Source organism: Macaca mulatta, chromosome 14 (genome assembly GCF_049350105.2).
Source record: "Macaca mulatta isolate MMU2019108-1 chromosome 14, T2T-MMU8v2.0, whole genome shotgun sequence".
In the NCBI taxonomy this organism is placed as follows: domain Eukaryota; kingdom Metazoa; phylum Chordata; class Mammalia; order Primates; family Cercopithecidae; genus Macaca; species Macaca mulatta.
The window spans coordinates 47,681,264-47,695,664 of NC_133419.1; the positions used below are offsets into that span (position 1 = coordinate 47,681,264).

Genomic DNA, 14,401 nt, shown 5'->3' on the forward strand with positions numbered 1-14,401 from the left:
CATCTCAAAAGTCAGTTTTTTATTATCGGGGGCCAGGGCCCAGGGAGGGGAGGTCGTTGAGCTAAAGCATCATTGCTCTCTTTCCAGGAAATGTTGTGAGCTGCAGTGAAAGCTCGAGATGTTGCATTTTTTTCAACTCAAGCATGTGTTTTTCAAAAATATCATCCTTCCCCCCCACCCCACTAATTTTAGAATCAGACCAAAGCCAAGCTACTGTCCTCTGTTTCTGTTGGGAAAATACTATATTTATTCGAGATGCAGAAGTGTGTCTCTGCAAACCTCCGACTGCTTCAGGAAAACAAATCTGCTTTAGACTATACAGAAACCGTGATACAAAATTTATTTCATGCTAGAATCGCTTTGCATAACATTGGGCATGCAGGTTTTTACTCTGAAGTACTAAATTGCATACGATGCCAGGTTGTGCCTTAGTAAAGGTGGAGGAGGGTGCTCCTCCCGTGGTCCTGATCTTTTGGTGCTCTACATCCTGGTTTTAATGGAACACTTGGAAAATCCATATGTGGTGATTATTTACTATGAACAATTTGTTATGAAAGTTGGTCACACTGGATCTACACCGATAAGATGAGAGAATCAACCTAGACTAGCTGCTGTCAGGGGTCTTGGGGAGATGTCCGCTGGGTCACAAGCATGCCAAACGGGGAAGAAGGCAGCCGTGCGAGTTTCCACAATTCTATTTGGAGCAAAGTTCTCAGTTTCCACGTGAGAGATGAACTATGAAGGTGAGGTCAATATGACCGATGACTGACCAACTGCCCTTTTTGGAAGCTTTCCTCTCGATCTTGTGTACAAAAAGGAAGCAATCCATTCCCCATCTCCGTCCCTCCTCCCCTCGCCCCTCACCCCCAGAAATGTACAGGTTTCTACCGAACGCTGTTACAGTTTGGCTCCAACAACATGTGTCAAAGTCAAGAGCTTTGAAAGAAAATAGAGGGCTTTTGATGTTTTCCTTTTCGTTATTGTTGTTCAGGGTAATCATACAGTTGCACGGGGTTGGTGGGTTTGGTTTGCTGGGTTTTCTGTTTAACTTCATGCAAGTCATGCTAAGGAGCCCCTCCACCCCCCCTCCCCAAATAAAATAAAATTTTAAAAAATGAAAAGAAGGAAAAGAAATCCTCTACGGTCAGTTACCATTTGGCCGTAGAAAAAGCTACGTCCGTCCTAGTACAATGCCTGGGCCACTCGGACTCGTCCGGCAAACCTGCATGGCGTGAATTTACTCTGTCCGAGGGTGAGGAGGGGCTGCAGATCCACCCAGATGCTTAATAGCCACCAGTGTCCTCGGCCAAGCCGCCTGGTCAAGTCACTCTCACAGCCTCTGTCGGCATATACTTAGCAATGACAGGGCTTTCTTTGCAAAGATCTGTATGTAAAGAATACAATTAACACTTGAGCTTCTCTTCTTGGCTCTCCCATCCCGCTTGGTACTTAGTTTTTAAGGAGGAGGAGGAAAGACAGAACAGCCGCATGCAGAGGCAGGCAGATTCTTCTCCAGCTGGCTTGGTTTGCCCATGCACTGAGCCAGCCTAGCACGCCTCTTTCTCTCTCTCCTGGGGGAATGGGATGAGTCCCTACTTCTGCTCTGCACATTGACTCACACACCTGCATGCCTTGTGGCTCAGAATTAGCCTGAGAAAAACAAGTCCTCGGCGGCTGTCATGGCTCCATGAGAGCGCGGGCCAAATGGATGTGGGTGGGAACACTTCACCCTTAGTGCCTCCCAAAGACTCTGGCACCTAAGCCTCGGTGGGACTGAGGAATGGGTATCTCCTATGGACCGTGCTTACCACTGGACTCCCAGCCACTGCAGGGAGGGGGTCTGCTCCTGTCCCACACTCCCTGGGCTTCCGGCAGCACAGTAAAGAGACTGTCCTGCCTGCTCTCTGGGGCCACACCAATTGGTCTAACATTCAAGATGACGGAGACAGAAAGCCCACGAGAGCTTCCTGGGCAGGCACGGACACTGGAAACCATCTACCTGCTTTTCCCCTCACTCTTTGGGTATTCTGCTTCTGGGGATTCTAGCACCTCCAACTGGGAAAAAGCCAGTCGCAAAGGGGAACATCAGGCCCATCCATGGCCGGTGCCAAGAATGGGACCCTCCTGAAGGCTGGCAGCCCTCCGCCATGCAGCACCATGCAGGGAGTTGCATACCGTGCCAGGGCCCAAAGGACCGCTGGGCAGGGCAGAGAAGCAGAGACCAGCCTAGATCAGGTGGGCACAACTAAGCACCAGTGACCAGAACCACGTTCCCTCATCTCTGTGCGGGCTGCCTCTGCTCTTCTCGGTTTGCCTTTGCTTTTGCATTCTGTGTTTTCTCCTGCATATGGTTTAATCACTTCAAATACTGGAGCAGTTGTGAGTGACCATAGGCTGCACCAACTGTTGATTTCAAAAACCCAACTCCTTTTCTGACCCAGCCTGCTCACCCCGGTCAGCATGCATCTGTGTGCGCATGTGAGGCGCTTCAAGACATGCACGAGCTGCCCAGCCAGTCTGCTGCACCAAGAAAGGCGTCCTCTGCCTTCTAGGTCTGGGCCAGTACCTGGAGCCTTGAGCTCAGGCGCCCTGGGCCCCCACCCCAAGCCTCTCCCCAGCCCGTGCTGAAGCTCTAGGAGAAGCCTTTCTTTCCAGTGGGGTTAGCCTAGCGTTCTGACTACAAGGAGACCTGGAACAGAGGCCACCAGTGGCCTCAGCCTTCACCAACCACAAGAGGGTGCTGACCACACCCAGGGCAGAAGCTCACAGGTGCTGGGGATGGAAGGCGCTGCACCGTCCTGCTCAACCACCTTCTCTTGGCAAGTTCTCGATCTGCCACTGGCAATATTCTGACTACAAGGACAATGGCCTTACCCCCAAGCCCTGAAGACATCTCTCTTCTTGCCTCTCCTCCCTCTGGCCTGTGGGTTGATTATCTTTCAAGGATACCTCTTCCATGCCAAGAACATGGATCTTGGGTAGTTAAGTTCACAGGGTCCTGGCCCACTCCACTGCCCTCCTCAACCAGGGGAGAGGAGAGATCACTTTGCCTTTGGGACCTGACCTGCCATCTGCCAGAGCAACCTAGGGGAGTCAAGGCTCCTCCTGCATTCCTGGATACCCCCTGCCTTGGGGTCATGGCCTAAAGTCAACCTGTCCAGTCACCTCTCAACTCCCAGCTCAATACCAACCCACAGCTGCCAGGGCCTCAGGTTCTCTCTTCGAGCCTGACATCTCACTTGGGGGAAAGGACCTCAGCCCTCCAGGGGCCGACCCTGGCAGACTCCCTCCATCCTTGCCCCCCTCGGTGTGCCTGCCTGCCCCTCAGCGCCCTTGCCCGCCGCCCTGCCCACCCATCTGCAGGAGCGCGAGGCGGCCCGGACGATGCACAGTGCTCCAGCTTCCTCTACATACCCTTTCTCATTCCTCCACCAGGTGGGCACGCGTACTCCCCGGTTGATAAGAGGAAGCAGGGTCCGTATCTCTCGCGGGTGCCCGAGCGCGTAAAGGGCAGGCCCTCATCGGGAGTGAGGGCCTGGTCTATGTGGGGGCAGTCTTCGTTCGCCAGCGCGGCCTTCGCCACCTCCCCATTCAGTTTGGAATCTTCAAACATATAAGCAGAAGCTATTGAGACACTGAAAACTGTTTAGTGGGGGGCAGGGGGGGACAGGCCAGAAGCGGGGTAGTGGCAGAGGGCAGCTCGAGTGTCCCTGAGGACGGAAAAGCGGGCGGGCTGTGGAGGGAGGAAGGCACAAGGCAGGGGGCTTGGGGGAGTTCAGCTCATTCAGGCAGCCTTCGGGCTGCCCACAGTGCTGGGAGTGGGGACTCCTGGGTTTGCTCAAAGTTTGCAAAAAGATGAGTTGGTGATGGGCCCAGCAGGTGTGGTGCTGGGGGTCGGCCCCGAGCCCCAGGCAGGGCCGATGAAACAGGATGGTGTGGATGCAGTCATGGGGGAGAGCCAGACACACAGCTCAGGGAGAAGACAGACACTGACACGCAGAAACACTCCAGCCCAGAGAGGGGCCTTTCCGGACCCCTCTGCTGCTGACCAGAGCCCGGCTGCCTCCCGTCCGCAGCCAGCCAGTTGCTTGGGCTTCCCTAGCCCCGCCCAGACCACCTCATCTACTCTACCCCATCTCCCGTTTGGATCTCATCTGATCACCTGGTTCACACCGCCCCCACTCCCCATCTAATAACTCAGCCTGCGCCCGCCCCGCCCAACCCCGTACAGACCCAAGCAGGTCACTCTGTATGCCCTGTTCCCCGTACAGATTAAGCCTGGTCACACAGTCTACTCTGTTCCCACACGGACCTGGTCCAGTCACTGTATGCCCCGACCCCCATACAGACCAGTCCTGGTCACACAGTTTCCTCTCTGCCCATGCAAACCCAATTTGACCACTCCATCTGCTCCATCCCCCACACGGACAGACCCAAGCTGATCACTCGGTCTGCTCTGGTCCCCACACATATCAAGCCAGTGTCTTCCACTCCATGCTGCCCCCAGCAGGCCTGGTCAGCTTGCACAGGCACCACAAGGATGTATGCATGAGGCTGTGACAGCAGGACATGGATTTGGGAGGGGCTCCCATTCCTCTGTCCCCTCTGGTCAGTGTCCCCGGCAAAGCAAGGCAGATGAAGGTGTAGAAGACAACAGCGGCTGATGGACTTGGGTGGGGGAAATTGGAGTTCTGACCTCTGTGGCAGCCTGAGAAGAAGCCTGGGAGGAGGTCTGGGAGCACATTTGGTGGGGGGCAAAATGTGGCCAGAGCAAGGAGCCCCGTCTCTCCAAGATCTTGGAGCAGAGCCGTGGAAGCCTCTGGAGCTGACAGAGGTAGCCCTAACTGGTCTTTGCCCCCATCCCATCACTCTTGAGGACCGAACCTGCCCCAAACTCTCTGCCCTCAAAGCAGAATCTTCCTGGCCAGGGTGGAGCCAACTCCAATACTTCATCTAGGGTGACAGCCTCAAGCACAAGCCCTTTTGTGGAAGAGGGAAACCAACTTGGGCATGACCACGTTAGGGGAGGCTCTCTGAAAGAGTAGACAGGGCGAAAAGGCTGGAGACAATGTCCACCCGATTGAACACTCTCCCGTGATCCTGTTCACATCATGTAACTACACGCAGAAGTGATCCTTCCCCACGTGCACACACTGGGCGTGCACGTGGGTGGGATCACCACCCGTGTACACATCATGTCACTACAAAGAGGCAGTCAGTCAAAAGAGAAATGGACCAATCAGGTTTATTCGTAAAGCAAATCCAAAAAAATCCCATCATAATTTTGGAACTTAAAAAAAAGTCTTTCGTACAAGATGGCAAAGCATTTCACGTACAGTGCGTTTCTTGACAAATCCCAGGGGCTTCACTTCCCAATTTACTCTGAACCAAAAAGGCCAGTTGCCAAGGTAACTCTGACACCATGTGACTGGGGCCGGGGCATCTCTGGGGTCTGGGGGCATGTCTGCAGGCACACACATGTGCTCACAGACACGCTGGTTCTGCCTCCCACTCTGGCTGGCCCCGTCTTCCATCCAAGGGTCTCCGGGCTGAGGGAGGAGGGTGCTGGGAGAGGGGAGGGAAACATTATGGAGAGGATGCGTATGACGATGTGGGGGTTGAGGCCCATAGCACCCTGCATGAATTTTCCTCAAGGGGAGAACAGTGGGTCCTCCAGGCAGCGTCTCCTTCTGGGCGGGGAGTGAGGACTCTCGGAGTCTCTGTTGGCCATCCTTTGCCAGGGGAGGTGTCCACAGCCTGCAGTTCTTGCCTGGGGGGGATGGGTCAGAGTGGGGGGGTGCCTTCTCTCTGCCTCTGCGTCTGCCTCTGCGGAGATGGTGCCACCTGAGACCCTTCTCTGGCTCTGAATGCTGGGCCCCCGCCCACTGGCTCTGCCCACAAGCCCCCAGGCCCTGGGGGCTCCCAGCTCCCACAATCTCTAAAGGGCCCAAAGTTGGGGATGGTTTTGGGCAGGGGACAAGCAGCATCCATCAGGGATCCCTAGAGGGATGACAGCCTGGCACCTTTCCCTCCTGGGGGATTCCTGGGACACCTCTAGGGCGTGCTTCTCTCAACCCTAACCTTTGAGGAGGGGCTAATGATTGGGTGGGGAAGTTTAAGCGTTGCTCTGTGAATGGGCCCAGTCCCACTGGCTGTTAGTCTATCTGTGGTTTAAGATGCTTTCAGAAACTGGGGCATTCTCCCTCCCCCACTCCAGAGGGGTGGCTGGAAGAAAGAGAAACCAAGGAGGGGCCAACTGTATAAATTTGGGAAACCCGTGAAGAAGGCCAAAGGTGTAAGCCCCCGCCCCTGCCCCGTCCTTTGGATGAGATAGTGGCTAGGAGCCTCCGTTCCCACCTGCTTTCTAGAGGCTGGGGGCCCTGCCTCCCCCAGCCCAGGGCCCCCAGGCCCCCACTAGACCCACAGGCCTGCAGTGATGAAATGGCAGCATGGAGAGCGTCTCAGAGATGGTTTCCAGGCTTGAAATGGGCTGAGATGAGCATCCGCGAGAGGGTCATTTTTTTTTAAACTTTGGAGCAAGGAGAACCCGAGGCTGGGCCCTCAGTCAGCAGAGCTGGCTTTTCTGCCCTGGTCTCCAGGCACCGCCAAAGTACTTACTGTTCACACCAGCTGCGGGCACCAGAGGGGCGCACGCGGGGCTGGGGTGGGGTGGGGGTTGCTGGGCGTTTCCTTGGGTTTAGCCCCAAGGGATCTGCCCAGCTGGGGACTCAGGAAAAAAGTCCCAGGCTAAATGGGGACAGTCTGTGAGACACGAGCAGGGAACAATCACGAGAACCGGCACAAGTCATGCAACAAAACGAGGAGAGAGAGAGAGAGAAAAACATTAGTGGAGAGAGAGAGAAAGAGAGAAAATGTGAACAACACGGAGAAGAACACCCATGCCTGGCCCGCAGTGTCACTTCATTTCTCCGCTACTTCCCCCACAGCCCACCTGAGGACAACAAGGACCCCACTCAGGGCCCATGCTGCTGACCCTGCAGCTGGGTCCCTGCAGAAACTCTTTTAGCCCCACCCGCTGCCTAGTCAGCTCTGCCCAGCACCCTCCCTGCCCATGGATAGCACCACTCACTGGGCAGCCACTGCAGCCCAGCAGGGGAAGTAGAGGGGCTGGGGATAGGGGACTTTAGACCCCTTGGCCAAAGATAACCCAGAGGCTGCAGGATTAGCTCCCAGGGAACCCAGGCAGGGGCTTCTCTGGGACCTCGCGGCTGTTCTAGGTGCCCTGGGCAGGAAGGGAGCCCAGCCACCACCCCTCCCTCCTGGCCACCCCCTGCTCACCAACGTGGGACCCTGCAGCCCTGGACGCGGCACCACAAAGGACTGACCCACATCACAGGAGCAGAGATGGACAAGACACATGCGAATGGGCATGGCAGGACGGAGGAGGCACTGTGGGCTGTCCAGAGCGGGCGGTCTGGGCGTCCAAATGCAGATGCAGGAGGGAGCCCCTTTCTGGGAGAGAAGTAGCTTCTCCTAGGCCCCTCAGCCCCAGGCAATCCCTGGCTGTGCCAGGGTACCCTCCTAGCATCCCCCAAGAGGTCTTACAACCAGGTGAGAACTGGATTCTTGATACCCCTCCCAGGACAAGACCTCAGACACTGAGGCCATGCCAGCCACAGCACAGAGGAGGAGACCAGATTGTCCCTGGGACAGACACACAGACTGAGGCTTCAGGCGAGACCAAGAGGTGGAGGTGAGGGGCAGGTGCTGCTGGCACCACTGGGGGCTGGCCTGGGGGAGCGGGAGGGATGCCCTCAGAACCCAGCATGCCACACACAGCCCCTAACTCTGGTTTTAAAAGTGGAATTGGAGAACCTCAGGTTTTGGCGAGGCCACTAGACTTCCTTGGGGGTACAGTGAGGCTATAAAGGTCTTGGGGGGCTGCATCTCATCTCTCACAATTCCCGTGGGGCCACATTTACCCTCCTTGCCCCTGGCCTCCCCCTCACTCTCCCACAAACTCACCCCAACCCTTTGCCCATCTAGGTGCATGGCTGCAAGTAGGAAAAAAGGCGAATGGGAAGAACTCCGGGGTGCAGAGGTGGGGACGACGCCCCTAAAGACCACAGCTCCTCTTGGTGGTGGATAGCCGAGGTCTCACATGCCAGCTTTTGGAGGGAGAAGTATTCTGGTGAGGGATGAGGCTGGAGCTTCAGGGGTCAGGATATCAGGACAGCACCAACACCACTGGGAAGTGAGTGCTTGGGAAGGGCTTGGGAGCACAGCTGGGATGCTGGGGAGGCAGGAGGGATCCAGGCATCCAAGCTCCAGTGGGCAAACTTGGGAGGGCCCCAAATACTTCCTCAGTCACAGAGACTGTCCAAGCCAGAACTTTCTGGGCCCCTGAAACCTGAGACTAGGGCAAGGTGGCTCCCAAAAGCAGGGCTGGGGAGAGACTGTGGAGCCCAGGGGCAATCCCACAGGAGTGCATGGGTTTTACAGGTTTTGTGTCCTGGGATTAGCTGGTGTGCATGTCTGAACAAACACATCTGCACTCCCTGGGGGGCAGGGGGACTCCGCACAGGATAATACTGTCATTGTCCAAGAGTACAGAGGAATCTGGGCCTGCCTGGAGAGCAGTGGGGATTCTTGACTGGCTGGCCTGGGGCAACCGTGCTTGGGGCAAAAATCCTGAAAGATCCAGTGTTGGGGAGGATGCAAAGGAAGGACCAGGTAGTGCCACAGTGATGCCACTCAGGCTGAGCTCTTCTTGCTAGGCCCACATGGAAGCTGGGGCCTGGCCAGCCCACACCTTCCCCCTAGAGGCCCAGAGCCCTGTTGGCAGCTCCTGAAATCAAGTAACTAGCTAATCCAAAGCAGAGAGCTCGGAGCTGTTTCAGCCTCAGAGACCCCTGCCCACCCCTGGCCATGTTCCTCTCAGGCACCTACAGAAATCCCAGGAAGGGGAGGGTATGAGGCAGGGTGAAAGGGCCGGGAAGCCCCCATGGGCAAAGAAATGGGCCTTGGGCGTAGTGCTCAGGCCAGCATAGCTGTGGGATAAAGCCAGGAGAGGATCGGGATGGGGTGGTGGGTCAGAGAGCGTGATAGCAGGGAAGAAAATCATTCGTCCACTGGGAGAGGCCACCCAAACCAGGGGGAAACTTCCCCACCTGGGGCTGAGCTAGCCACGCAGCCTCCTGCCAGACCTGGGCATGGGGAGGTCCTTCATAGACTAAATGCCACCTAACTGTCATGTCAACCTCCCGCTCACCCGGCACTCCTTCTTACTCAGTGCTGTCATTCTTCTCTGGGTCATCTGTTCCTTTGAAATCCCTGTGTCCACAGAATAAGTCGATGGTATTCCATGGGTAGAGGTAGACTATGGGCTTTATATCTTCGGACCAGAGCCCCATGATCAACTTTATGTGCTATGTGCAGGTTCTCATAAAACTGAGATAGTCCCATAACGAACCACTAGCCATGGAATATTAGAATATATCCCACGGTGACTAGTATTGTTTCATGCCCCCCTCCCCCCTCCCGGCCCCCAGTGAATTCTCGGGAAAGTGGTTGTACGCTGGTTGGGATGTCTATATTGCTGCTGCAGTCCCTACTGCTGGAAATGGGGAGAACCCTTGGTGGGAGGCTGTTGCTGGTCTGTAGCGCTTTCATCTAAGCTGCCCAGGGTGGCGGCCCCCTCTAGTCCTTTGCTCGGCAGCTGCTTCCATCAGGTCACCGGAAACTCCCACTCGACCATCAACCCAAACAGACAACGTGAAAGCTAGAGTCACTCCAACAGGTTCCTAAAGATAAAGGCTAAACTCTAGAGTGGTGGTAGAAGATGAGTTGGTTCGGCATGCTATGGGGTAAGTAAGCTTGTCACGGAGGGCTACAGGTGTCTCCTGGGAAGGATCTGGAGCTGGGCAGCCCGAATCAGGGCAGGAATTCTACTCAGCTATGGAGACAGGCTCTGCTGGGGGTGAGAACCCTTGCTCCTGCCTTTGCAAGGGACCCTCCTGCCCAGATCCCATGCACCATCTCTGCCCTCTACACAGCCTGAAGGGAGCTGTGGTAAGGACCAGATCAAAGGCTGTCTGGCATTTCCAAATCACACCCGCCCCTGCCCTGTCCCAACACCGGGTCAGTGGCCTGAGTCAGAGCCTCACGCGGGACTCCTGCCCCGCCGAGCAGAGCCCCCCGGCTCCTGCTAAGTTAGTCCTCAGCAACCTGGCGGGCCGCGTTGTCTCTTCAGAACATCAGGAGACCAACCGCGTCAACCTCCTTACCCAGGGGCACCAGTGAGGTTCCTCTAGCAGGCTCTCGCCTTCTGAATTTGGCCGCCCAGCATCTCCCTGGGCCCTCAGGCTCCACACCTCGAGACTGAGTGCGGGGTCCGGGGTCACCCACGGAACTAAGGAAGCAGTCTGACTGGATCTGGAATCATCGCTACAAGGGGCGGAGGTGAAAGGTCAGATCGACATGCCTCTAAGAGGTTTCCTACCTGCTCTGTTAATTTCTAAAATTTCTTCCTGGGCCAGCGGACATGTGTCACTCTGAGTACTGTGGTGTGGAGAGTTTACGACAGATTTACAATAATTGGGAGATCCCAGCTGCGGTGGCCGCGGAATATGCTTCTTTTTTTTCTTTGGTAGTTTCTGCTTAGCCATGGCTAAGGAGTAATACATCCCGAAATTGTTCACGATGACGGGCACGGGCATGGCGATGGTGAGCACGCCCGCCAGCGCGCAGAGGGCCCCCACCAGCATGCCGGACCACGTCTGCGGGTACATGTCTCCGTAGCCCAGGGTCGTCATGGTGACCACGGCCCACCAGAAGCCGATGGGGATGTTCTTAAAGTGCGTGTGCTCACTGGCGCTGGGGTCGTTGGGCTGTGCCCCTATCCTTTCGGCGTAGTAGATCATGGTGGCGAAGATCAGCACGCCCAGGGCCAGGAAGATAATGAGCAGCAAGAACTCGTTGGTGCTGGCGCGGAGCGTGTGGCCCAGGACCCGCAGGCCCACAAAGTGGCGGGTCAGCTTAAAGATACGCAGGATGCGCACGAAGCGGACGACGCGCAGGAAGCCCAGCACGTCCTTGGCAGCCTTGGAGGACAGGCCGCTCAGCCCCACCTCCAGGTAGAAGGGCAGGATGGCTACAAAGTCAATGATGTTGAGCGAGTTCTTGATGAACTCTACCTTGTTGGGGCAGAAGACAACACGCATGAGGAACTCGAAGGTGAACCAGACCACACAGACGCCCTCGATGTAGGTGAGGAAGGCCTCCGTCTCCGCCTCCCGGTAGTAGCGCACTTGTGTGCCATTGCGAACGTTCTCGATCTCCGTCTTGTTCACGATGGGGTTGAAGCGCTCGTGGGTCTCCAGGCAGAAGGTGGTGATGGAGACCAGGATGAAGAAGAGGGAAGCGAAGGCCACATACTGTGGGGATAAAGACACAGTGTCAGGGGGAGGCCCACCCAGAGTGGAGAAGCCTGGGTTGCCTCTGTCCAGTCCCAGGGCCAGGCTGGGAGAGATGCCTGCACTAGGCCCCCTGCATCACAACGTGCTACATTTCTCTCCTCAGGGCACGGGGGACCTGCACGACCGCCAGGGCAGGCTCTAAAACCCTCCTACTCTGTCTTCCATGCTCTCTTCTTCCCCCTATTGATGCTCTCTTCTTTCCCTATTGCCAGCTAAATGTGGAAGCCCCAAGAACTAGCGTAACTACAGAGGGAAGGAGCTTGGGTCCCTGAAAAGAAAGACATCGGCCAAATACCCACATTGAACTGTTAGACCTGAGTGGGAAATAAACTCCCATTGTGTTCAGCCACTGTGATTTGGAACTGATTGGTTAAGGCATTTAGCTACACCCTGCCCAATAAAAGTGACCCAGCCTGCTGGGGCTGAAGTTTGCAAAGAAATAAGAGGGGATAGCTAGAGTGGAATGAAGCCCCTCAGAGGCCAGATCTCCATTTGTTCTCCCAACTCCAGGCTCTTTGCTGCTTTTTCATGAGTCTGTACCTCCCTCATGTGGTCTCTTTCAGGTTCTATCCTGCCTAGAACTGAAAAAAATGTATGTCTTCCCCATAGTCTTAGACAGCTTTTTAAAATGTACCCCCTCTCTCTGTCTTCCTAGGAACTTGCACCACAACATGGTAATGAATTCCCTGTCCTTGGAGGTACTCAAATAGAGGCTGAAAGATCTTTTGTGAGAGCGACTGTTTGAGGGTTCAGGCATCAGGAGAATTGCACCAGGGATCTCCAAAGGCACCATAACCCATAGGCTCTACTTGACTCTTTTCCAGCCCTAGGGTAAGGGTGTGAGTGGGAGGGAGGAAGAAGCTGCTGGAGGCCTGGGGCTTCCCAAACATGTGTGGGCTCCTACTCTCTCAGACAGCACCAGTGAAAAGGAATGCCTGTCCAGAACCACCTGCTCTGGCCCTGGGCCCCCTGCAAAGAGGTTCGGGAGACCCTTTGGTTTGGTTTGGAGGTCTCATCTACTGACCCCCTGGGTTTCTCTAGCCTGCAGCAGGCATGGGTACCGAGGAGACAGAATCGAGCAGCTTTCTGAGTTTCAAATCCTCCTGCTCAGACTGGATCCTGGGGCAAGGTCTCTTCTCACAGTCTCCTACCAGGCCCACCGGGACTCTAACATACTGTGCCCTCCCTTGGCCCTGCCCTGGGCGGATGGGCCCCTGCCAGTCAGCCCTCAGGGGCCTAGATAGTCACTCCCGCCTGCATGTCCTCACTGTACCCCACTCCTCTGGGTTCCCCTTCTCCCTACCTAGCCATGGCCAAAGCAGTGCCATCTCCAGGAGGCAGCTCTGGGCTATAGTCTGTAAGGGGTGACACCTTTGTTCTCTGACCTGCCCTCATAGATCACTTGGAGGAGGGCCGAGGTTGCACCCTGTGTCAGCAGCAGGAGGCAGCTATGCTGCCTCTAGGGGCCTCCTTGTTTGCAGTGATGCCCCTCCCCGACCCAGGGGGGTGCCCTGGAAGTCCCAGAACAGTCTTGTTTGGATTAACCATGGTCACAGGGCCTGACACTCAACCTGGCAGGGATCTGGGAACCAAGAAGTATGTGGACCTTCCAAACCACATTCTGTGTTGGGGGAAGTTGGGAGCAAAGGGAAGCGACAAAGCTGGCATCGCAGAATGACGGAGTGAGAGCAGTCTGTAGACACCACGTGCTACGAATGGGGAGCTGAGGCCTAGAAACAGGAAGAGATCTGCCTAAGCTATGCCAAGGGGACACTATTAGTCCTGTTGGTTCAGAGCATTGTGCAATTTTCAGAAAACTGTCTCCTGAGCCACTATCAAGTGTGGTCCATATGCCTTCTTCCTTCCATCCATCTGTCCCTCCTTTCTGTTTTTAAATTTTATTTATTTATTTGTTTGTTTATTTGTTTGTTTATTTATTTATATTTTGTAGAGATAGGGTCTCTCTATGTTGTCCAGGCTGGTTTTGAACTCCTGGCTTCGGGCAAGCCTCCTGCCTTGACTGCCCCAAGTGCTGGGATTACAGGCAAGAACCACCCCACCTGGCCTATCCCTCCTTTCTTTCACCAGCGCGTCATTCTCCCTTCCTCCTTTCCTCTCTCCTTCCCTGCATCCATTCATCCTTTCTTAAATCCATTCATGCACTCATCCATCCACTCATCCTCCCTCCCTTCTTTTCTCTCTCCCTCCCTCCCTTCTTTCCTTCTATACATCCATTCATTCTTTTTCCCTTCCCTCCTTTTTTGTTTTTCTTTCTCTCCCTCCCTCTTTCCTGTGTCCCTCCCTCCCTCCCTCCCTTCCATCCATCCATGCACCCATCCATCCATTCCTCACAAGGCACCAAGTTCTGCCTGGCAGAGTTGAATAAGGCCTCAATCCAGCCTCAGGGAGCTCCCTACCTAGCTCAGGTGAAGGATACGTTCAGAGACAAGTACAATGCAGTGGACTGAAAAGCTGAATCCTCAGCCTTATGAACTAGAGGAGACTGGAAAAAGGTCAGAGTAATTTGTGTGCACTTGAGAGAGGCAGGGTAGAGGTTTAAAGCCATGACTTCCAGATCCAGAAAGACCAGACCTGGGCACCGCAGAGGTAGACCAGGAAAGCAACGTGGAAGCAACAGGAAGAGGCCACCACTCTGGCTGCAAGTTTAATGAGCTCCAGAGCTCTCTCCATCACCAGAGTCGCCAAGGCTCTTGGAGCTAAAACACACATCCTGGTCTGCTGGGTATCTGGCTTCAGAGTCCCCCTAGAAGGCCCCATCCTGGAGGTTGGTGTTCACAGCCCAGAGACTCCCTGAGGGCAGGGCAGGCCCCCCCCAGCTGCACCCCCTGCCCTGGCCTTTGTATGGGAGGAGAGGAACAAGCACACTGTGGGTGACCGAACGGTGCCAAGAGGCAGGGCCCATTGCTCACTTGGCTCTCAATCCTGGCTGGAGGCCGGAGGCA

The 14,401-nt window shown here is 55.4% G+C and overlaps 1 protein-coding gene across 2 annotated transcripts in view; it reads right to left on the bottom strand.

Moving 5' to 3' along the window:
* KCNC1 (potassium voltage-gated channel subfamily C member 1) overlaps nucleotides 1–14,401 on the bottom strand; it is a 48,690-nt gene continuing 34,289 nt past the window's right edge. Inside the window, 3 exon segments of one of the 2 annotated variants that reach the window (NM_001193822.1) lie at nucleotides 1–1,384; nucleotides 3,415–3,603; nucleotides 10,463–11,396. In NM_001193822.1, the coding sequence (NP_001180751.1) occupies nucleotides 1,320–1,384; nucleotides 3,415–3,603; nucleotides 10,463–11,396 (1,188 nt within the window). In that variant the 3' untranslated portion in view covers nucleotides 1–1,319. 2 annotated transcript variants of the gene reach the window in all.